Raw genomic sequence first — 24,634 nt, forward strand, 5'->3', positions numbered from 1 at the left:
CAATTCATACACCCATAATATTAATTTACTGTTGATTTTGACTAAATTATGCGAGTGGTATTCATTGTTTGGGTTGGAAACTCATTTACGGGCTGCTTGATTTATAATGAAGCCATTCATTCATCCATCAATACGTTCAAACATTTTCAGACTGGTAATAAAAAAATTTTTTTTGATGAGTTGGCTGACTAAGAATTGACTTGATATTTAGTGAGCACATTTTGAAGAGCCCATTTTCTTCGGAGAAGAATTTCTCAATGTTCCAACCATGCTCCACGGTACCTACCGAAACATATTATCATACAAACTAAAAGATCGAGCTTCTACAAACCAAGGATGTTGTCCGAATCTAAAGACGAAAAAAAAACGAGCATACACGGAAGAATCTTTTTCAAAAAGTTTTAATTCAAAAGTGATAAACGATAATGGGGAACCGAAATCTACTTTTGTTATCCAACTCACATTTATCTAAGTTTTATTAATTGTAACTACATGTAGTCTATCAATAGAGCCGTCAAATTTCGTCATTATAACTTTTCACTAGCTAGAGCAGAACAATGAATTACATCTCTCCGACATCTACTTTCTCTATCCCACTGATAACAAACTCTTCTTTACAATTAAATTTTATATCGAGATATCGAATTGAAATAATTAATGTGATTGACATTGAAAAATAACGTTCATTTACGATCATTCAAATCGGCAGGAAACATATTAGTATACCCACTGCAATGCTCTCTCGCACCAATACAAAATTATAACTCATATTCATCTGATAAGCAAAAGTAACAATGGTTTTATCATTTTATAGCAGTTATGTTTTCTAACGTGTTTTGTTTTTGTTTGACACTACCAATACGTTAAATGTATTGCACAATTATGGTAAAAATCAAAGTGAATTACGTTGTTCTATAAAATAATTACAGAACAGTGATGATAGGTTTGGTCTAAGACCAGCTAGATGCACCAAGAGAACAGATTTTTCATCAAATCTCATAAATAAGAGTACAATGATCCTCGACGTCACATTGGTTTTGATGGAGACAAATAACGATGGGGACAACATTTTCTTTTTTCGCTCCTGTACCGGATGACGAGTCATTTCATCAACTTTCCTAAGGCACTCGGGAAGTTGATTATAGGGGAGGTGAGGCCCCGTGAGGCCCCATTCTCAAATATAAAAGAAGTGATTCTTTCCCAAAGACAAATATAGTAGTAAAACATCGAAAACACCTATCTGTTATACTTTTATGCAGGAGGTGACCACTGTGGGCAATGGTGATTAAAAAAAGGCTTTACCATGCATGGATTGTAATTTTTTTCTTTATTCCATTCGTTCATAACATCAAGGGGAATATCAACAAAGTCACTTTGAATAATTATCTTTCGTTGACCAACTTACATATTCGTGCAATTTTTTTGGTGTGAATTTGGTATCGGGTAAAAATGGACCATAACGTATGTTTAAGCTAACTGGAAGGTTAAAAGCGCATTGATGATTAGTGTGATTAAAGTTACTTTCTCGTTCTTTCATGGCGTTCATTGCGTTAACAAAACAAAAAAAACAAGAAATCACCCAAATAACTTAGAAATGATTCTTCTCCTTTTCTTGATGAAATTTTGATTGACTTTGCGTCACACAGTACCGTTCTGATATTTTGGTAATGAAGATACAAGTCGCAATCTAATGCTTTATATACAGCAAATAACGTCATATTTTCACAGACAATAGTATATTTACATAGTATAATAAAGAACAACAGAAGCAGCAACAACAATCGCAAAAAGTCACCCAAAGTTGCTAACAGTATTACAGTATGCATAATTTATGAGCATTCCTTAGAATAGGTCGTTCGGTTTACATGCGGGAATGTGGGACATTTTAAAACGAATTCTTAACATTGAATGAAGTGGAGTCAACTCTGGGGCAATTGATTAAGAATTGGCTACCCAATCTCCCTTTATTCATTGAGATGTGAATTAATATCTCTCATGCTGGAATAAAAGATTACATCTGAGTGCCCGTAGTCTGGAGTCTACTAATTCAGTCGACCTTCACACTTGGTCGTCTGTCTACACTAAGATAAACATTATCATCGATTTTCATAGAATATAGGTCTCACATTTTTCCTAAAAGGCTATAATAAAACATTTTTTGATCAATGGTGATTAATAAGCTTGTACAGTGACTACCAATTGCCACTAATAATCCAATGTTAAAGTCAGAAATGCTTGGATACAAGGATGTATCACAATTCCTAATTGGTACAACGAACAACATATTTATGGGCATTTAGGCCTACTTTACTACTTTAGATACCTTTTCCATTTTGTATGTAATATAATTTGCTTCTTAGCTCCGAGATTGTCGCTGTTTCTGGATTTATTGACGGATTTTCTCAAATTTAAACTATACGGTGAATTTGGAATGTCAACGTTGAGCTGTGGTATAAGTTTGACGCTCGGCACCAGGATCACACTGAATGACTGACGTTACACTGACGCTAGTCCGTTTTGGTTTTAGATCAATTTCAATTGGATAATCAGACGCCACGCCAATACCTAGACGACCTAAAACAAATCAGAAAAAACGACAAAAATTACTTCACACCACCTTCTGTCTATAATTATCTCTATTCACGAACAGCACCGAATATTCCAAAGCAGTTGTCAAGCAGAGGGGTTTATGCGGCACCCTCGTCGCGTCTTAAGGCCCGAATTCCTGGCCATTAAAACATGTCGCCTTTGTCATCAGCGTCATAAGGCATCAACGTCAAATTCACAGCGCGAGAACGTAATTGAACTTAAAAGCCTTCGGTTTCGGAAAGTCTGCATCGCGTATGACTTCAAATTCCAGTCGGACCTCGCCGCTCATGGAACGGAATTCGAAGTTATTTTCTCCCGGGCGGACCGGGGACTTGATATGGTGGGGGTCCACGCTTGCCGATATGGGTTTCTTTCCATCGATGATTTGAGTCTTCTTGTAGCCTCGGTTTTCGTAGATCCTCACGCCTTGGTGCTGCGGGTCGATATAACAGCTGAGTGGAGAAAAGAAAAACACAAACAAACGGATGTTAAAAAGTAATAAAAGCGAAAATACTGCGCTGTAGCTATGGTAGGGGGAGGGGCTAGGGCGAGAAAGGATGGAAGGGGGAATATAACGAGAGAAAAAGTAAGCAAAACAAATTTTAATGACTACACTAATGTTCTCGAGGTTCACTATCCTAATCATTCTGTAGCTCAATGATTGAAACCACTCATGAAATCTAATCCGAAGCCAGGAAAGGTTAGAAAGACATTATTATTTTAGACGACCAATTATTATCGGGCTGATGGGAATCGTTACTTTGTACAAAGTCACGATTTTGGTGTCAGTTATAATAAGACAACGTCTACAGTTGCATGGAGCAATTAGTTATCAGACAAGGGACGAGTGACGTCCTGGATCGAAAGTTTGAAAGTCGTGACATCCACCCCTCCCTCTTTAAAACTTGAAATGTTGTTGCCGGCACGGTGACAACTCCTCAGACATTGCTTTTGCATTGAACATTCCTATATAGTCAATAAGCTGTGTAATAATGAATAATAAACGTCAAATCTTCCAAACATTGATACGCAGTGCAAACTCCGCAAAAAGGCGCTCGTCCAACGACATAACAAATAGCATCCTATACCCAGGTCTCCATAAACTTGTATAGGTCCTTCAAAATATTTAGGCGGTTCCACAAACAGATACTGAGCATGGCTTATAGAATTATAATCTAGACATCCCTAGCTTATAGTATGAGTAAAGTTACAGTCATTAATAATAACTCATCTTGTTACGTATTTTTGTTACGGGGAGGTCAGATTATAATGCCGCACATCTTCACGTCCTGTCTGTCGCAGACGAACAGATATATTGATTCCACCTGGTATTACAGAATTACAATCACGTGATATATATTTGGGCTTGTAAACTATATGACTGCAATTATTTATGACGGCAGCTATAGCTCGTTTGGTTTTCATTTCAGCTCATAATACTGTGCAGTCCCTGGATAATAATGCCAGACGGTGCTATTTCCGAATCTTGATCTTAATCCAAAACTCGAAGCAGGTGTTGTCAAATGAAATTAAAAGAAATTAAATGAGGTAATGACAACGTTTTGATTTTTCAAACGATGGGGAAACATATTTTAAAGCCCATTTCGAGAACAAACGGGGATCAATTTAATTCTGAGGGCAATTTGGGACTTTTATGATGAGGAAAAACAGAAGATTGAAAGTTCTCATTTTTGGCAAAAAGTGGCGATTTTCGATTTTTCTCAAATTTGCCCTAACGCCCCTTTTGTAAACAAACGGAACTTAATATAAATCTGAGGGCAATTAGGGACTTCAATGATGGGAAAAAAATATGATTGAAAATTTTTATTTTTGGCAACATCAAATATCATTTTATCCCAAATTTGCCTTTAAGGTACTATGTCCCATTTGCAGGCCCCAAAAAAGAAAAGGTTAAATTCCAACGGCATTTGAAAGACAATACTAATTTAGAACTTACTCTCACAGCGAAAGAGCTTGAAAATGGCTTTTAGTGGGAAATTAACGACCTTTACTTGTCGAGTCGACAAAAATGATCAACTTACCCCTCGCCTTGTTTTCCAAAAAAGTGGCGATTTTCGACCCCCCCCCCCCCCGCTCCCCAATTTTTTTTAATTTTTTTTTTGACCTAACGCCCCTTTTTAGGAACACGCCGGGATCAACAAATTCCGAGGGCATGTTGGACCATTCATTATGAGAAAATGGAAAGGATTGAACAAAATTGTTTTTTGATGTTGAAAAAATGATAAACTAACCCTTTGCCATTTTTGCCATAAAGTGACGATTTTCGATTTTTCCAAAATTTGCCCTGACGCCCTATTTGGGAACAAACGGGACTCAATATAATTCTAAGGGCAATTAGGGAATTTCATTATGAGAAAATGGAAAGGATTGAAAATGTTCGTGTTTTTTTTTCTGGAGAAAATGAATGCCATTTTTGCCAAAAAGTGGCGATTTTCGAATTTTTCCATAATTTGCCTTAACGCCCCTTTTGGGAACAAAGGGGAGCCATAATAAATCTGAGTGCATGTTGGGACTTTCATGATGAGAAAACAAAGATGATTGAAAATGTTCAGTTTGGGGAAAATGATGAACTATATAACCCCTTGCCATTTTTGACAAAAAGTGGTGATTTTCGCATTTATCCCAAATTTGCCTTAACGCCCCTTTTGGGAACAAACGGGAGCTTTGATAATTCTGAGGGCATGTTGGGACTATCATGATGAAACAACTGAGGATTGAAAATTTGCATTTTTGGCAAAAATGATGCAGTAACCCAAAAGTGGCGATTTTCAAATTTCCCAATATTTAACTGATGTCAAATTGCAGCAGATTTTGCTTAAAACATGCAAAAGCTAGGTAAAATCTTTTTCGAACCGTCCCTATACCTCCACGCGTATTTTCATAAAGATCTAGTGTCATTTTGCAACCTCCAAAATATCAAAATGTAAGGATTGTTAACGTTTAATGGTCTGCTGTTATGAAATATTGCTCCATTATCGAGGGGGGGGGGTGTCAACTTCTCGCCTCCGACCCCCCCCCCCCCCCGCCCCCTGCACCATCCATTCTTCACATCCCTACATCCTAAAAACAACATAGCTAAGTGATGTACACATGATTAATTGCGTTTGACATTATACGACCCCGCAATAGCTGGTATCGGTCTCTAAAAAGATTTTTGGTATATCGAGCCTTGGGCTCCGCAATCAAAATAAAATTCCGATGTGAAGAGTCGTGTAACGGGCAAGTGCTATGTTACCATCAGCATTAGATTGGGAGGGGTTATTTTTATACAATGGGTAATGTGCGATACGTGAGGTATAGCTAAATTTAAAGTTCATGCATGTGCCCTTGATAATACTTGTTATCATTGAACATACAATCAAGAATTAAAAAAAGACTAATGTCAGCATTGGACAAAATTTTCAATTTCATTTGATAAGAGTGGGTTAGAAATGTTGTTGTGAGGATATATTGCTTGGAAAATCACTCGCACCGCCTTTAATACTCTTGTTATGCATCTTCTCAATCTTTAAATTAAAGTGGTATATAAATCTTTTGAGAAATATAAGTCTCTTGAGAAACCTGAAAAACAATTTTCAATAATTCGATATTTCACTCTATAGATTCATGTTTTACCCCTTTCGCTAAAATGGTTTTGTTGAAGTTTGTCGTCTCATAATTCCCTTTTGACAAAACAATGATCCTTTAATAAATACCAATATTCTGAGTATTACGAATTGTTCTACGTCTTTGTCCAATATTTACTTTTAATCTACATTTCAATTTTACAAGGGTATAATAAACATTGTTTAGCCCCGACCATATAGATTTTAAAATACATCTTCAAATTGGTATATCTCACCATTTTATTCTTACCATTTCTGTAAAGTCACATGAATTGGAAAAGAAGACCTTCGGGTTATAGTTATTAAGTTAATCTTTTTCTTTTCCCGGCCTTCATGTGACTCTTTTTTTATTTATTTTTTCTATTCAATTTGATTTTATTCAAGTCCATTTAAAAAAAAAGTACATTTAAAAACATTGTACATTGACAAAATATTTACATGTTGGATACATAGTATACATTGAACTTTAAACACACAATTAAAAAGAGAAGTAAAGACAAGAGTAAGAAATCAAGGAAATAGATAATGAACATGAAATGGAAATTGCAAAAGAACCAAATAAAGGTTCTGTCGAGGCAATTCCCAGCTTATTAAAATACCAACATTTTTACTGATAAAGAATTAGAAAAGCATAGTGACATTATGGCAAAAAAGAGTTTAAAAGTTATAAAAGTTAGGATGGATTAATTATTTTGTAGAGTCTGTGAATAAAAAAACCTTAAGTTAAGAGAATTAAGAAACGAAATTGTTTTAATATAATGAGGAAGAGAGTTCCATGTTGACGGTCCTTTTGATTTGAAAGAAAAAGATGCTGCTGTATTTTTACATTTTTCGACATAGTAATTTTCTGGATTTCTGGTATTATAATTATGCATTTCTGTTTTACATTGAATAATAGAGACAAGATTATATGGTAATTTGTTATGCTTATGTTTAAAGACCATTAATGAGATACAGTAGTCATTCAATTGATAGATTGTGAGAAGATTAGGTTTTTTTAAATTGTGGTTGTGAGGGAGCAGTATAGTGAGACATTGAACATATTCTTACAATCTTTTTTTTGCAATTTCAATAATCCAAGGAGCCTACTGGGATATGTATTGGCCTATACAACATTGCAATACATTAAATTAGGTAAAATCATTGAATTATACAGTAGGATTAAAATATGTCCTGGCAAAAAATGCCGCAGTTTGCTGATGACACCAATATTCCTTGATATTTGTTTATATTATGTTCAACCCATGATAAATGTTGATCGATAACAACTCCTAAGAAATTTGTGGATTGAACACGTTTTATGATTACATTATTCATACTAATATTAAGATTGGTTAATAAATTTTCTGAAATTGTATTTTGCTTACGATGAAAGTATATAAAGCTAGATTTGGAAGTGTTAAGAGATAACTTATTACAATTAAACCACTGTGAAACATTGCATAATTCCTCATTAAGAAATTTACATAAATCATAGAAATTGTCATGGCTATAAAGGATATTGGTGTCATCAGCAAAAAGAATGAATTTCAATTTATCAGAGCAATTAATCAAATCATTTATATACAGTAAAAACAAAATGGGCCCCAGGATTAAACCCTGTGGTACTCCACACTTTACTCTCATTGGATCTGATAAAACATCACTGTAAAAAGTTATTTGAGTTCGATTTTTTAAGTAGTTTTCAAACCATAAGGATAATGTGCCTCTAATACCATATATATTCAATTTTTTAAACATAATTTCATGGTTGATCGAATCAAAAGCTTTACTCAAATCTAAAAACACCCCCACGGAGTGTAATTTGTCATTTAAAGAAGATATCAGATAATTATGTAAATCAACAAGAGCCATTTCGGTGGATACATTCCTGGTAAAACCATACTGGCAAGAATTTAATATTGCATGCTTTGTTAAAAAATGTTCTAAACGATTGTAAACAATTTTTTCTAAAATTTTTGAGAAAAATGGTAGTACTGATATTGGTCTATAATTTCTAATAACATGTGTATCATCCTTTTTATGTACTGGGATTACTTTTTCCATTGATTTTCTTCGTCTTTGCCGAATGAATAATAATAATAATCTTGCCTTCTCAGATCCGTTAATCTGGTACGTTATTTTGAATATATGGGCTGCCAGTCTTAATAAATAATTTATAAACTTTTACTTTTTTCTATAATGGCTTTAAAAAATAAAAATTTAATTTCAATCGACGACAGAGTGGAACCTATTTGAAAATACAAATATTTTCATTCAAAATATAAAGACGAATTAAACACGAAGAAAAACATGAAAAAAATTTAAATAAAATTTTCCATCATCAGGGTTGATCCTGACAAGCATATCATACTAGAAAATCGATATGAACACCAAACATCAGAGGCCGTCTTCATTATTTCCATACTATTGGGATAAGTCATGACCTTGTGACCAATTTTCTAGCTTTGTGTGATGTTCGAACCATGTTTGGCTTATGCAATTGGCCATAATGAAAGTCAATGTCGAATAGATTGGTGAGAATGTGTGGAATGCAAAGCATACGGGATACGCCGAACAAATAAAGAGTACAATCAGTATTTACAATGCCGGAATAATTATTATACTAGCTCTCTTGAGAGCTATACACGTGATAGAATTTGAAGCATGAAGATCTAAATATAGGGTTCTAATTTTGCCAGGCCCCTCCCTACTTTTTTGCTCAATATTATCCGTGGTAATTCATGGACGTCATTGTACAATAATATTTTTCTCATCTTAGGAATAAAGTACAATGATTTATTCCTATTCCTTGTTTCTACATTAACTATAGCTTTTTAGACCATTTACGCACTGATTGTCGATCGGAATATGACAGGAATAGACAAAAGAAACGTTGCTTCTAAGCAAATATTCCAAAGAGAAATTATAAATAGATTGGAAAGTCAGTCATATATTAATATGACCTAAAAGCGCAAGCTTTTACCAAAAGAGTTGTTACGTGTTATTTAAAAGAGAAAACAAAAAGTGAGAAAACAAAATTATCAGTATAATTCTTATGTTAATGATGATTCAAATGCTTTGCAAAAAGAAAATTAATTTCAATTCTTTGATATGCCAATAATGATGCTTTTGTGATCATGTAAGTTTGATTTGTATCATTGTATATTTGAATGTAAACCATGTATACCTAATAAATCCTCTGATGAGGCAAAGAAAAAAAATCTTTCTCTTCTTAGTGAAATGATAAATTCCTTTTACAAATGACGTGTCTTATATTACCGTCATTGTTGGTCAAACACCTTGTGAGCGTCAAGTAACGCCCGGCTGGAATGCTCCCCAGGGAGTGGAGATTGTGCACACAGTGTGTGCGGGCAAGCACTGAATCCAATGACCGGGTATTTTGTAAAGCGCTTAGAGACATTTGTATTAAGCGCTATATAAAAATTAAATATTATTATTATTATTATTATTATTATTATTATTATTATAAAACCATTTTCTGTTTGAACATTACATTTTAAACCGATTATTATTTGCATTTGTATAAGTATCAACTGTTATTAAGTGAAATTAAAAGAGACTTGGAACTTAGGAATGGACTTGCATTTACAAATTTAGTTTCATGAACTTAATCCAATTTCGACATTATCATACAATAATTATAGGGTTTGCGAACGAGATATTTGATTAACCAGTATTAACCAGTTGGACAATCGTCAGCTCCTGGCCGGGAAGAGAAATGGTGATTTGGTTTTTGGTTTTTGGTCTTTTATTTTAATAATTTTTATGACAAAATAACCCTTTTTGGATAATTTATTGTATCACACCCGAAAAGGGAATATAACCGGCAATAAATACTGGAGACCACAAAATCAAAATGTTCATTGCTTATAAAATACATTGTAAAATATAATGCCTTATTCATAACAGTGTGGTAACAAAGAAAACGCCAATATTGAGCAAATACGATGGCGAAAGTTCAAAGTTGATTGGTAGTCACGAATGGGACAAATTTTAAAAAATAAATAATTCGATACTTACTTGAAGTCATCTCCTTGTGTTCCGTATTTAAATCTGACTTCAATCGAGCCCCTGGGGTTGGTCCATAGTAGGTATCCTCGGTCAGCCTTGAGTTCACATGTGTCACATGATCTAAATCCACTGCATCACATGACCAGCAGGAAGAAAATAGTACAATTTGATAGATTCATAAATACCGACAGAAACATAAAATTAATATAAATCACATTCTAAAATTGCATGTTTCATTAACAAACATTATTCGTAGCCCCACATACGGGACTGTACAATACTTAAATTCCAGAAAATATATCGTTTTATAAACTTATACACAAGTTGCTATCATTTATATTTCAAAATAAATACATATTTCTTTAAAATAAACATGTAAAGATTTCGTCGTCATCTTGAAGATAATATACAAAATAGACTTACATGCATAATAAAATGAATAAAAATGTTTCATGCAAAAACCGTATATGCCTATCGTTATTGAATATATGAAGTGGTATGGGGAAGGCTATAACGCATAACAAAAACTCATGTAATCTTGTTCAATTACTTTTCGATTTATAAGGTATATATTTACAATTTCTTAAACAACGACAAACTAAACTATAAGTGCATTTATTCTGTAAAGTAAATAAACTAACATTAAAATGGTTATTATCATTGATGTTACTTATCCGTTTACCCTTCATTGCATTACATTCGTAATTAATTCACTGCGATATATGGCATCAAAAAGTACATTACAGACGCAATATTAAACATTAGTAAATAATCTATTACTGAATGAACTACATAGTTCAAGAGTATTTCAACATACTGTCATGCCATTAAGACAAGTCGACTCTTCGCAAAGAATAGAATGATGTGACCATTTGAACTTTGAAGCCAATGTCATACTAATTAGGCCTATGCATCTTTCGGCCAGACGGTATATTGTATAGGCTATATAAATAGTACATGGCTCCTTGCCATTACTTTTCTTAAATACTACCTTAATTCTGCTATAATAGAGTTGAAATCAAAACAGTATACTTTAAGCATAAAAGAGTCGCATATGTATAATTGACATAGATAACTGAATAAGAATTTTAAAGAGACAATACTTTACCCTTTTTCGAATTGGCCCATGGATACCAGGCGACTTGGTGAGTCTATTACAACTGGAGGATAATCACCAGCGCGTATGATTAGCTTTGTATCCTCAGACCAAACCATGTCCATATAACTAAAATCCATCAAAAATTTCCGCGGCTTTCGCCGGTTCAGGTAGCTCATGCAAGCCTCCATTTCTGGTTGCTCCTCTTGCTCTGCTTCTTCGGGCATTTTCATGTCAACTTTACGAGAATTTGTTGGGAAAAGTTTATTCCACTACTTCTGTGGATAGCCGTGGCGTATGGATGATGGTGATGGTGTGTGTGCGTTGATTTGTACGGAAATTCTTGAACCGGTGACGAATACATGATGAATGTGTGTATGGGAGACTGGGGGTTAGATGTAGACTTGGTGTATCGCACCATCAGAGTTGGATCCCGTAGGGAAAACTGTATCGGGGACCATGTATGTTTTAAGAGACCGTCCGTGACGGTTGGATGGGAGACAGGCGAGATTACACCACGCAAGGGAGCTATAACAGTATTCTTACAGCACCTCACTATTATGTAGACAGCGAACTAGCTTTGCTATCAGGGGAAGACGTGTCAGCCCTTTTTATACCAGACTCTCTGGCATGCATGCTTCGTGGGCAGACGGTCTGACCTAGGATTCTATAATACGATCATGGTTTGCCGCCAAAAGCTCTCGTCTGTCAACGTGAAGATTTATCTCTGCTCGTAAATAGTCAAAGGCCTAGCAAGGGGGAATAGGAGGGAATTATCTTGGGAAATGCAATTTGGTCACGTTCCTCGGTCCTGGCTCGCCGCCACCCAATCAGAGAGATAACCACAGACCTTTGCTTTCATTTCAGAAATTTGATTGGAAGTTTGATTTGTGACGGGAAACCCCTGTCATGCCTGGGAATCCAATTATTCGATAAGCAACATGGATGCATAAACTCATAAACCCCATAATCATGCGGATAAAACCAGATTGAAATGCTCTTATGACATTATGTAGTCCAGATGTTCAAGCCCATGACATTTCATTCGTGGCGTTATGGAATGCTACACGATTTTACCACTCTGATAGTTCGAGCAGATATTTTGAAAAGCAAAATAACTCGACAGTTCATTTCAGTACCATAGCAATCATTGCCTATGATAATCTAAATCACACCCAAAATATATTTGTTTACTTCGGATAGAAATAGCATTCGTAAAGGCATTATCTGGAATCGTCATCAGAAGATTTAGAAGAGTTTGGGCGCGGTGCACAGCGTTATCAGTTGGAGCGTGCTAGAGACTACCATGTACAAATAAGGTATGCATCCTGATCACGTGGTACCGTATGTCGGCGTTGGGGTCTGTCAATGACCGGTGTGTATTAATTTAAGCTGAACGTGTTTGTTAGCACTGGTGGAAACACATGCACAGCTAGCCCACCACTGAGCTGAGATAGTGGGGCGTCCGATCAGAGGCGCGATGTCGGGTTAGTTAGTGTAATGGTCGGACGACAGTAATGTTAAACAAGAAAATAAGTAGATAGCAGAATCTTTATCCTGCAGTTCAGAAGTAAATCATGTCCTGAGCGCAAAAAAAAAGGAAATTCACCCCCTAGCTCCCTAAAAAGAAAATATTTCAGGGATATCGCCCCCCCCCCCGCTCCCTCCCACCGAAATTTCGAAGAAAAAGTGTAAATAGAAAGTCAACAATACATTGTTAAAGCCCCTCTAAAGTGTTCCAAATTCGCCGAAAATTTGATCCCAAAATTCGGAATAAAAAAATATATAATTTGGGTTTTCTGTTGTACACAGAAAACCTAAATGTTGTATACTTTCATCAATTTTCGACTTCAAACACATTTTGTTATAGATATCCTTACAGAAATGTGTCTTTAATGACATCCTTTTTCACATTATGATACAATAGAAATATTTAAGTGAAATTTGCCATCAAATTTTTGGGGCTCCGGACACTTTAGAGGGGTTCTGAATAAAAACATACGTCTAAGGTTTTAATACTCTAGAAATAACAGTTTCTGCATTCAAAATTGGAAGATCTCATCACTCGGTCGCAAAGCTCCCTCGCAAATAGTTAATCATTAAGTATAAAATTATATACACTTAAAATATTGTATCAAACCATATTATGTTCATGAAAATGTATGATGAAAAAAAGTAAAAAGATGCAGAAACCAATAAATCAAATCAAATCAAATCAAATCAAGTACTGTAGAAGTTATGCCAACTGTATGTACGAGCAAACTTTGCGAATCATAACGTTATAAAGGCTGAGCCCTTATGTTACTGCGTGTTTTCAAATCGTTATTTAAACTGCAATTCTCATGAGGTCTACTCCAAACTTCGGGTTTGGTGATTCTTAGCTGATGGAAAGTGTCAAAGGAGACCCCCTCCCTGAAATTTATGAAATGGGCCACATATTTATTGAGTTTTAAAACTACAAATTAGATTTATATATTTATGTATATATTTATTTCAGTCTTCTTTATAAAGGATGGCCCTTTCAATATCTAGTATTGATCTTTTAATTGGCCCAGTCTGTACAATTAAACAAATATGTACAGGACTATTACAATAAAACACGATAAAATAGATAGATAAAACTTATAGATAAAGGACAATAGTCGTAACTAGTCTCAACTCCCTAACACATGTTTACGAAATATGGCAATACAAGTTAATACAATAGATCTTGTTCGATCCCTGCACAATAGAGATATAATAATTTAAATATCATGACCCAAATAAAACATCTAACATTAAATCTAGTCCAAATTAAGTATTTGTAATGTAAATGAATTAATTGTAAGGTCATATTTTTTCTTCAAAACTCTTCAGAAAATGCCAGTTGGATAATAAGCAGTTACGTTTTCCTCCCCCCCCCCCCCCCCCCACCCTAAACCGTATGTAGGCCTGATGTAGGCCTACATTCAGTCCCTGTTCCGTGTTCATAATGACGATGTCGATGTTGACGATGATGATACCGTATGACGGCTTTAGAGGTCTGTCAATGAACGTGCTTGTTAGCACTGGTGTAAACACATGCACAGCTAGCCCACCACTGAGCTGAGAGAGTGGGGCGTCCAAAAGACACGATGTCGGGTTCGTTAGTGTTATGGTCGGACGAAAGTTAAACAAGAAAATAAGTAGACAGCAGAACCTAAGTTTATCCTGCAGTTCAGAAGTAATTCTTGTGCTGAGCGCTAACAAAAAGGAAATTAGCCCCCTAGCTCCTTAAAAAGAAAATGTGTCAGGGATATCCCCCCCCCCCCTACTCCCTCTCACTGAAAATTTGAAGAAAAAAAGTGCAAAATAATAGATAGTCAACAATACATTGTTAAAGCCCCTATAAAGTGTTCGGAGCCCCAATTTCGCCAAAATTTGATCCCAAAAATTTGGAATAAAAGAATACACGATTTGCAAAAAAACCCTTAATTTTGTATACTTTCTTCAATATTCCACTTCAAACACATTTTGTTTTGAAAATCCTTGCAGAAATGTTTCTTAAATGACATTCTTTTTCACATTATGATACAATTTAAGTAAAATTTTGCCATCAAATTTGTTTGGGCTCCCAACACTTTAGAGGGGCTTTAAGTAAATATACGTCTAAGGCTTTTAATACTCTAGAAATTACAGATTCTGTATTCAAAATCGGAAGATCTCATCACTCGGTTGCAAAGCTCCCTCGCAAATATTTAATCATCAAAAACTGTAGAAGTTATGTCGACCGAAGGTATATGAGCACACTTTGCGCATCATAATGTTATTATATATGCTGAGCCCTTATTATTATTGCGTGTTTTCAAATTGTTATTTAGACTGCAATTCTGATAAGGTCTACTCCATACTTCGAGTCGGGTGATTCTTAGGTAATGGAAAGTGTCAAAGGAGACCCCCCCCCCCTCCTGAAATTTATAAAATAGCCCAAATATGTATTACGTTTCAAAACTACAAATTAAATTTATGTATTTATATATATATATATATATATATATATATATATTTATTTATTTCATTCTTCTTTATATATAATAGTCAGGTCATATTTTTTTCTTCAAAAGCCCTCAAAAAAATGCCAATTGGATGATAAGCAGTAACGCTTTTCTCCACCCCTACTGATGTAGGCCTACACTCGGTTCTTTCCCATAGTGCCGTGTTCATAAGTACGATGTCGATGTTGACGATGACGACGACAATGCAATATAATTTTGTAATTCTGCAGTAGGTGAATAATGAGAATGCCTGCCAGTATTTAAAGTTTGTAGACGATATCGAGCATACAGGTCATCCGGTCAGCTTGAATGATGTCCTGCATGAACAACCCTTGCAAAATGGAGTTTTCATTTTGTGTGGGTGCGTGTGCGTGTGTAGGGTGTGGGTGTGGGTATGTGGATGTATACGTATCCAGTAAACTTGGTATACAGTGCGTACTTGAATATATAGAAGCAGGATAAGTAAAGCATATTATTTTACTGCAATCTCGGTAGATATAGAACAAAATAATCAAAAATATAAAAATTCTTGCTTGGCAGACTTAGATCTAATCATTTTCGTCACTCAACTAACAGATAAACAAAACAAACAAATAATATGATAAAATACCACCACAATATGATTATGGCATATACATGGTATAGCGATTGCATGGTCGTGACAAGATCGCAAATATTAAATACGTCTCTATGGTAATATAATACAGACTATTCCTTAGTTTCTTCGAGAAACTTCTGACATAGCACCATATTTTAATGTATACATCTGCACTCTAGCTAACGAATCACAATGGCTTGTAACAAGGTTGCCAGGTAAAAATGTCAGAGGTAAAAATGTCAGAGGTATTAACAAAATGTCAGAGGTACACAAAAATGTCAGTGTAAAAATCAGTGCCGTCTTGATATCTCAGCACTTTGTAACACAAAATGTCAAGACTCAAGCTACTGGGCTAGTCTAGTGAAGTGAAGTAAGAGAAAGAACTCAAGAGAAGATGAAAACACAGGCACTGAAAATGTGTGAGATGTCATGGGACATCGTCTGCTTAAGTGCAAATCATGTCCCTGCTGTGATCTCACACATATCAGCAGCGTTCGGAGAGCTATTTAGGTGCTATGCCGGGGCTGTATTTAAGCGTTTTGTAATTTATAATAATCATTACTTCGAATGTTTCCAAGCATTGAATTTTGATAACCTTGTCGAATCAAAGTTTCAACTTTGCAATAATGAAAATAAAGCTAGATTTAAAATCAATGAATATCTACTTTAAGGAAAGAACGCGGGTGCTTTTCCCCCTTATCTATACTATATTACACAAGTTTAACAAACAGTATCAAACTTCGCTTGAAGAATGTCAGATAGTAGGCCTCAGGAGTGGCAATTTCATGGCCGGGGGGGGGGGGGGGGGGGGAGGGGAGGGGGTCGTAAGGCGAGGTAAAAATCTGTATTCCGTGGCAGGTTATCCCGGTGATACCAAAGAAATACAGATTTTCCTTCGCATTTGTGGTTTTGTACGAATCGTCCTTGTTTTCACGAAGTGACGGTAGCGAGGAAAATTGTAACGCAAAGTGAATGCAATTTTTTTTCACTACCGTCACTTCGTGAAAACAGCGACGGAATATGTACCTGCTGGAAACTGCGTTATGAAGCGGATGACACAGTTACTTTTAACATTGAGCCCCTCCCTCAACCAGTTATCCCCCTCCTTCTCAGGGGCCCAATGGGGGCCACCCTGGAAACTGTTATGAACACCTTTTATTCTTCACCTAAAATGTGACCATGCGTTTTTAGGAAGAAGATGAAAATGTAAAAAGGGCCGGACAACGGACGGAGACGGCAGTTTTGAGCGATGTACTGTGTGATTCATGGCCTTGGCGTACAAGCCGGGTGAGAGAGAACCCCCCCCCCCCCGCCCTCCCCTTGGAAATAATTGGGTAAAAAGTCAAAAATTTGGGCCGAAAAGTAAATAAAAGTTAAAGTAGGAAGAAAATAAAGCAGCGCTGAAATAATGACTGCAGAGAATCCTTCGTTATTCTTTTTCGATAAGCCTGATATACAACCATTACCAATATTCAACTTGTATGTATTTAATAACATGCTATTGTTTTGATGTTTTTGCCTCTGACATTAATTTTTGCCTCTGATATTTTTACCTCTTGACACTTTTTACCTCTGACATTTTTACACCGAGCCGTAACAACTAACAAGTGATTAAACATTTCATTTATAGGGAATATGAGCATTGATACTTTTTTGTGAAGTGATGGTGAAACAGGTAAATCATTCTCATATCAGTCATGAACACCCAATCACATTCACGTACAAATTCGATATGGTTTGATAGATATCATAATCCTTAACTTGAAGAGAAATGGAATGCATTACTCACCCATCTATATCTCAAATCTGCCTATTTTATCAATCGCAAAAAAGTCATAGTCACTGGTTCTTTAAGGGAAATTTTGCAATGTAGGAAGCGAACAAGGAAACTTTAGTGCAACATTTTGGTGATCCTTGGAATTGGTTTAGCGTACCGTCCTTAGTCCTATCACCTCCCTGGCCTTAGCTTTGCCCCGACATGTCAGCTACCCCACAGTGCGTATAGGTTTATCCGCACGTACTATATGCAAACTCTGCAGCCAAATGTGGTACGTGATTGTCAAATTAAAGCTTGTGTCCATTTTGTTCGGACTGACAAAGACCACAGCTGAAATTCAATGGATACTGATTTTCTAATGTGAACATCGAAGGAACGGAACAACCCTTTTGTATGTACTGAGTTTAATCATGCGTGAACACCACCCCCCCCCCCCCCCCGCCCCATCCCTCCCTTCTTCCTACTCATTATCTTCCCCGGATCGCTGAATCATGTAAATTCTAGTTGTGGTATAAATCAGAGGCAGCGAAGCCGGGGAAGGGGCACATTGCCCCGCCATTTTTCCAAGTACCCCTAAAGTGCCCCCTTTGTTAAAACCTCAGACACTGCCCCTTTTTATTTCTAATAGGTGCCCATTCCCCTTCTGATAAAAGTATCCCTTTTCATCTTTGATGAGTGCCTCTTCTCACCTCTGATAAGTGCACCCTTTTTATTTTGATACGTGCCCCTTTTCTTTTTTAATAAGAGCCACTTCCATATTGCTCCGATTGTCTCAATTTCGTTCGCGTGAACATTGCCAGCACAAACCACTGACCTCTACCTCCTGAACGGATCATCGCCCATTCCCATTCACTATACGTTACGTGCTAAAATGCTGTATTGTCTGACCGTTCATGAATATTCATGTTTTTGCTAAACTCGGCAAAATGTTTGCTTTTACTAAATCGAAAAATTACGGTGGGGGGTTGGATGAATTGGACATAATGAAATAGGCAGAAGTGATTTATGATACTTCATGCTTTTTATGTTTCGTGTGCTCGACCTATAACCTTCAAATCGCTTGGTAAACTGAGTCCAAAGTTAGACTTGTTTCACATGTGTATTATAGGCAATGACGAGCTTGCAACCTATTTTGAAAAATTACGGTGGCGTGGGTGAACTTTCAAAAGTCAATGAGACATGAGGGCTCCAATGAAAGAGCTAGTGATAACGTGTTAGGCACTGATCTCTACGATTTTTCCGTAGAGATCAGTGGTGTTAGGCTGCTGGCTCTGATCATGCTCTGACGATAGGGGGCGTTGTGAAATGAGACTAAACGGAGCCATATGCCCCTTCTCATAAATGCCCCTTCTGACATCTTTGATAAATGCCTCTATTAAAATCTCATAGGAGCCCCTTTTCCTTCGAAAAGTGCCAATTTTCCTTTGCAATAAGTGCCCCTTTCCATTCTCACAATTTACCCTATTCATCTCAGGTGAGTGCCCCTTCTCGGTTATAAAAATGGCCCCTTACCATCTCTGATAAGTGCCCCATCATCTCTTATAAGGCTCTTTTCATTTCCGATGAGTGCCCTTGTTCAAATTTGAGAGGTACCCCCTTTAATTCTATAACAAGTGCCCCTTTAATATATATGGTAAGTGCCCCTGTTATTTAAACACCTTCCCCTTTTCCTTTGTAATAAGTGTCCCTTTTCCCGTTCTCATAGGTGCCTTTCTTTATTTATGGTGAGTGCCCCTGCAAAAAGTGCTCCATTTTTACCCCAGATAATTCCCCTTTTTAATTTGATATGTGCTCTTTTTTTTCTTTTAATCAGTGTCCTTTTCCCTTTGAATATGTGCCTTACCCCCCCCCCCCCTCATTACTTTCACAATGAAATGTGTTCCTAATTTATAGCGATTAAGTGCAACTTTTTCTTAATTTCACCCTTGCTCGCATTTTAAGGTGATATATGTATATTTTTTATTAAAGATCTTTTCAGTCTTTTATGATTAGATTGTGCCTAAAACCCCACGGGGATCGTTCTTTCCTCTTTAAAAGGTGGGATTTTTCGGACTGAGAGCTCAAAAATCTTTAGAATTTTGCTCGCTCACCTTACTCGTTCGCAAATAGATATTCAGACCATCACACCCGACTGCAAAGTATGATGGTTTAGAGGTATCTTGGACCATGTAAATAGAGAAACAAACATTGAAATCATCCCTGATAAATGATAATACATTGTAAACACAATATAGGGGTAAACACCAATGTCTAAAAAATGTATGGGAGACCCATAGAGATATATAACTACATATCTCTATATGGGGAGACCACAACATTTATGGTATAGCGTCCTCAACGTCTGATTAGGGAAACAATCTCAAGTCCTTTTGCCTTTTTCCCGGGAAGTGGGAACTGTCTTTGAAATCAAGGAAAATTAGTACAAAATCTATTGCTACCGATTTCATTTTGGTGTTAAAACCAACCCGTTATTTATAGAAACTGATTAAGGTTAACAAAAGGAGCTATGGCAGGTATGCAACCACCGAATGTCGCATCAATGGGAGGTGTTCCTCAGTCGCATCCTCAAGCGATGCCAGGCCAGCCGACCCCGCCGACACAGGTCCCACAACAGGGTACTCAGGGGCAGCAGCCGCCGCAGCAGCAGGCTGCAGCATCTCATCATCATCAACAACAACACCAAGAACATGATGCCATTGCCAAAGTGAAGATGACTGTGGTCTTATTGAAAGAGGCATTGAGGGTGAGAACAACCTAGACTAATTATTTGTATTAGTATTGTCAGTACTCAGTAGGTCATTTGCCAGGTTTCTGGTGCGAAAAAAAGAAGATTTCGGCACTAATTACGATGTGGATGAATTTTTATTTCACTGTTTATTGTTTAATTTATTCATAATGTGTAAATTGTAGTGGCAGTAAGTGTGGAAGAAATGGAAATGATTATTTCAAGATTAGTCAGTATTGATGAGTTGGAAAATCTTACACTAATTAATCATAATAAACTCTCCAAACAGAATTTCTGAGCATATTCAGTATTGCTTTCAGACTGAGTTGAATCAACCTAGACTAATTTGTAAGTGCAATTATGCTGTCACCGCGACAGATTTTTGTAATGTAAATTATCAATCACTATTTGATTATTCAATTTTTAAACATGTTCATGTCATGTGAACAGCAAGTTCCTTCAATAAGTTGGAACATGTAAACAAACAAAAAAGGCCCACTTATGATGTGAAAAGATGTCAGAAAAAAAAAATTCAAGTATAATGTGCAATCCTATCTAATCTAGATCTATGCATTGCTGCTGTATGATTCTTTTCTTTACAAGGTGCAGAGAAATGTATTAATATTTTGCCTGTGTGTATTATAAACTAAATGATTCATCTGAATATTAATATCATAATCACTTTCAACTTTCAATATATTTATATTTCTAATCTTCATATTTGTTTTTATGTTTTCTAGAACCTTATGAAGATTTCTGCTCAGGCCTTTGCTCATTCTGCCACGATTGACAATACAACGTAAGTCAATACGCATTTAATTTTTTACATGTATTCAGATAAGTGTAGGAGTACACATGACTTGGCATAAATATAGATGTTCATACAAGCTGTGTTTTACATATTTCATAGCCCTTTGGAAAGACCTTTGAAAAAGACCATACCCCTGGTAGAACTATGTGCATGTTGATTTATCAAGCCTCAACATTAGTTGAGGTCAACGATATATGGGTCTCTGAATTCAGAATATCCCCCAATTTGTTTAAACTATTGAAATAAGACATAAAGTAGTATCCCCTTGTTTTTTGCATAATTTTATGGTCTTACTCTTGTTAATAGATTAAGGAAATTCTGGAGCCCTAATTAAATGTATGAGTGAATGCATTTCACTCATTATTTACTTTTTGTTCATATACATTAAATGAAATCAGATTGAAGCATTGGGTAAAGAACGAAATTCTGACCGAAAGGCCATTTATTTCTTCTACTCTTTGTAAAGAAAATGTGTAAGTTTACTTTAGTATACTGTTTTCTGTATTGATACTGTTTTCTGTATTGATGGCACATTATTTGTGTTAAAAAAACTACATTCTTGTGTTTGTTTCTTTCTTTATAATTTCAGTAAAACTTCAGATGAGATTGCAGCAAGATTTGATAAAAGCTTGGAGGAATTCTATTCTCTGTGTGATCAGCTGGAGTTGTCACTTGTAAGTAGAGTAAAATACATGCCTCACTATATAAATGATCAGTAATTAAGCTGATTTGATTTGTTAATGTTTTATTAGATGTATCTGATACTATCTACCTTTAAAATGTTTAAATTTTAAAGTTTATGAGTAATGTTAAATGGTATAATTGCATTCCTTTTCAAGCATACAAATCATTCCTCTTCAAGTGATGTCTTATCTGTTATTGTTTGTTTCTTTAATTCGTAGTTTGCTTGTATCAATTATGTTGCCCACACAAACAAACAATTTCAATACACATGAAAATAAAATATTTAGCATTGATGTCATCATGTCAGTAATAAAAAGAATTTACTCTTCTTGAAACACTTACTGCTTTAAAAGTTTTTAAAAGAGTTGTATTTTGCAACCTGTTTTTTCTGTTGTGTGAAATTATATCAGTGTAGTTTAATTGAAAGTGAAGAAAGTAGAGGGTGAAAAGAACCCTGTTGTTTATATCATGAAAAATTTCTAAATTTGAATGACCAAATGACTGATAAATTTATCTAAACTTTTGTTTACACAGCGTCTTGCCTACGACTGCACGACCCAGTTCATGGACGGGGCACGCTATACCCCTGTACCGCTTGTCCATTCCCATAAACCAGACATGATGCCGACGGAAGCCCTGACCTACGGCCAATACATCAGTACAGTGAAGGCTCAGATACAGTGCGCTTCCGACGTTCATACCGCCCTCTTGGACTGCTGCCAGAAATTAGGGCATTCAAGCCAGACATAACGAACTGTGAAAGCAGGCCAATGACCAATGAACATTTTGTATGTTATAGACTTGATGGAGCAAGGAGAATGTGATATTTGATTTTTGATTAACTAATGTGCATGGAAATTCTGAAAGTGGATTTGGACAAGAGGTTGGCAAAAGCTTTGCAGGAAACTACTGACGACGTGAAACACATGAACAACTCAACTGCTATGTGAGGTTGTGAGCTTGAATTTGGATTCACTGTATCAGTGTATGGAATGGATGGACTTGATCTTCATTGAGATCTAAACACAAAGTGGGAAAATGTATGATGACTCCAAACTGAATAATAATAGTCAAGAACATTAGAATGCTGAATCACCTGTCTTTATTTTGTATGTTTTTATCATTGTAAAGATTTTTTTAATACTGGACGGATAATGATAACAATTATGATAATAATAATGGTAGTATGGACACTGTACATGTAGGATACAGTGATCCTACATCTGGATTTCAAACTGCTTGTTCCTTAAAGAGCATATTCTCCAAAATGGAAGTAACTACATGTACCGGTATGTTAAGACTACGTATGCAATTGGGGAGTGGCATCATGGAAGGATGATTGAATCCTGTACAACTCATAGCAAAGAAAATGCGAACTTTAGAGCAGTGGGCCATTTCCCTTAATGCATACATGTACATCTTTCCAACGGCTAAGTATATTGAAAAGGATAAACTCTGAGTAGTGAGCATCCCAGAAAAGGCAATTAATTAACTGAGGTCATTTTAACATTCCTCTCTTAAATGATTCTCAGATGATAGGAATCACTAATCTTGTAATATATGAAGTAAACAAGTGCCATGAAAAAAATAAGTATGTTCTGGCAATTCTGTAATATCAAAGGGGAAGTCTGGCCCAAGGATAAGGGTTTTCTGAAAGAAGAAGTCTGGATCTGGGCTTTATAGTCTTTTCTGTTGATTGATGTCCTTGGATCATGTGAAGACTATTGATTTTTTCATCATTAAAACATTTTTACATAAAAAAAGATGCATTGTCGTTTGATTTCAGTTTTTCATGATTGCTCAGCATGTTTAGGAGAGAGTAAAAGTTTTATATGACATTGACACGTTTGTCTAAATGCAAGCGAAAATCTTTACATTATTTTTTTGCTTAGGTGGTTTCTTATCTATTATTGCAACCTTTGTGTCTCAAAACTATTTTTTTTTTAAATACAGAGCAGGTATCAAGATTGAAAGAAAGGAACAAACACAGACCCATTGCTATTTGGTGAAGAGTAAAAACTAGGAAAGACTTCGTTTGTAGAATGAATTTGAACGGTTGGTGTGGTTGTACACTTTTTTCTGCAAAAAGTGCTCCGTGATTATTTCCTACACTAACCAAAGTCTTAACAGCAACCCTAGACACAACACCATATCTAACCCTAGCCCTAGAGCTAACCTAAGACACAACTGCAGCCCTAACCTTAAACCCAGAGCCAAAATCCGAACATGAGTTGGTGTTTGACCGTGTAGTAGTAATAGTATTAAGGCTTATTCAATACCAGTTGTTTTTAGCTTATAACCCTAAAGCCTGTAGGATGCCTATACAATAGCAGAAATTAATGAATGCAAAGTTAAATTCTGTCTTCACATGTGAGAAAAGAGAAAAAAGGATTATGTGTAGGATGAAGTGTAATTGTTGGTGTTTCACCTTGTAAAATAGACAAATGTATTCAACCGCATATTTTTAGCTGATAACCCCAAAGATTGTAAGATGCCAATATGAATATGACAGCAAAAGTTGAATGAATAAAAGGTGAATTCCATTCTTACAGGTGAGAAAACGGCAAATGGAAAATGGTTGTGTGATATGAATTTTGGGTGGATTGTATATGACCTTGTAGAATAGCAATGCATTTGTCTTTAGCTCATGACCCCAAAACTTGTAGGATGCCTATGTGACAGCAGGAATTAATGATTGTGA

The 24,634-nt window shown here is 35.9% G+C and overlaps 2 protein-coding genes across 2 annotated transcripts; one reads left to right on the plus strand and one right to left on the minus strand.

Moving 5' to 3' along the window:
• Positions 1-387: 387 nt before the first annotated feature.
• Positions 388-12,114, minus strand: LOC100889549. Its single transcript, XM_003723403.3, has 3 exons — positions 11,338-12,114; positions 10,239-10,358; positions 388-3,041 (listed from the first exon to the last, which is right to left on the minus strand). Exons 1-3 carry the CDS (start codon positions 11,556-11,558, stop codon positions 2,783-2,785), a joined length of 600 nt encoding a protein of 199 aa, XP_003723451.1. The 5' UTR covers positions 11,559-12,114; the 3' UTR covers positions 388-2,782.
• Positions 12,115-20,082: 7,968 nt separating this feature from the next.
• Positions 20,083-22,766, plus strand: LOC578297 (mediator of RNA polymerase II transcription subunit 29). The gene is made up of 4 exons (XM_778474.5): positions 20,083-20,456; positions 21,179-21,237; positions 21,839-21,923; positions 22,468-22,766. The coding sequence occupies exons 1-4, from the start codon at positions 20,220-20,222 to the stop codon at positions 22,681-22,683; spliced, it is 597 nt and encodes a 198-aa protein (XP_783567.1). The 5' UTR covers positions 20,083-20,219; the 3' UTR covers positions 22,684-22,766.
• The last annotated feature ends 1,868 nt before the right edge of the window (positions 22,767-24,634 follow it).

The sequence above is a fragment of the Strongylocentrotus purpuratus genome, unplaced genomic scaffold (assembly GCF_000002235.5).
Source record: "Strongylocentrotus purpuratus isolate Spur 01 unplaced genomic scaffold, Spur_5.0 spur5_scaffold_5, whole genome shotgun sequence".
NCBI lineage: Eukaryota > Metazoa > Echinodermata > Echinoidea > Camarodonta > Strongylocentrotidae > Strongylocentrotus > Strongylocentrotus purpuratus.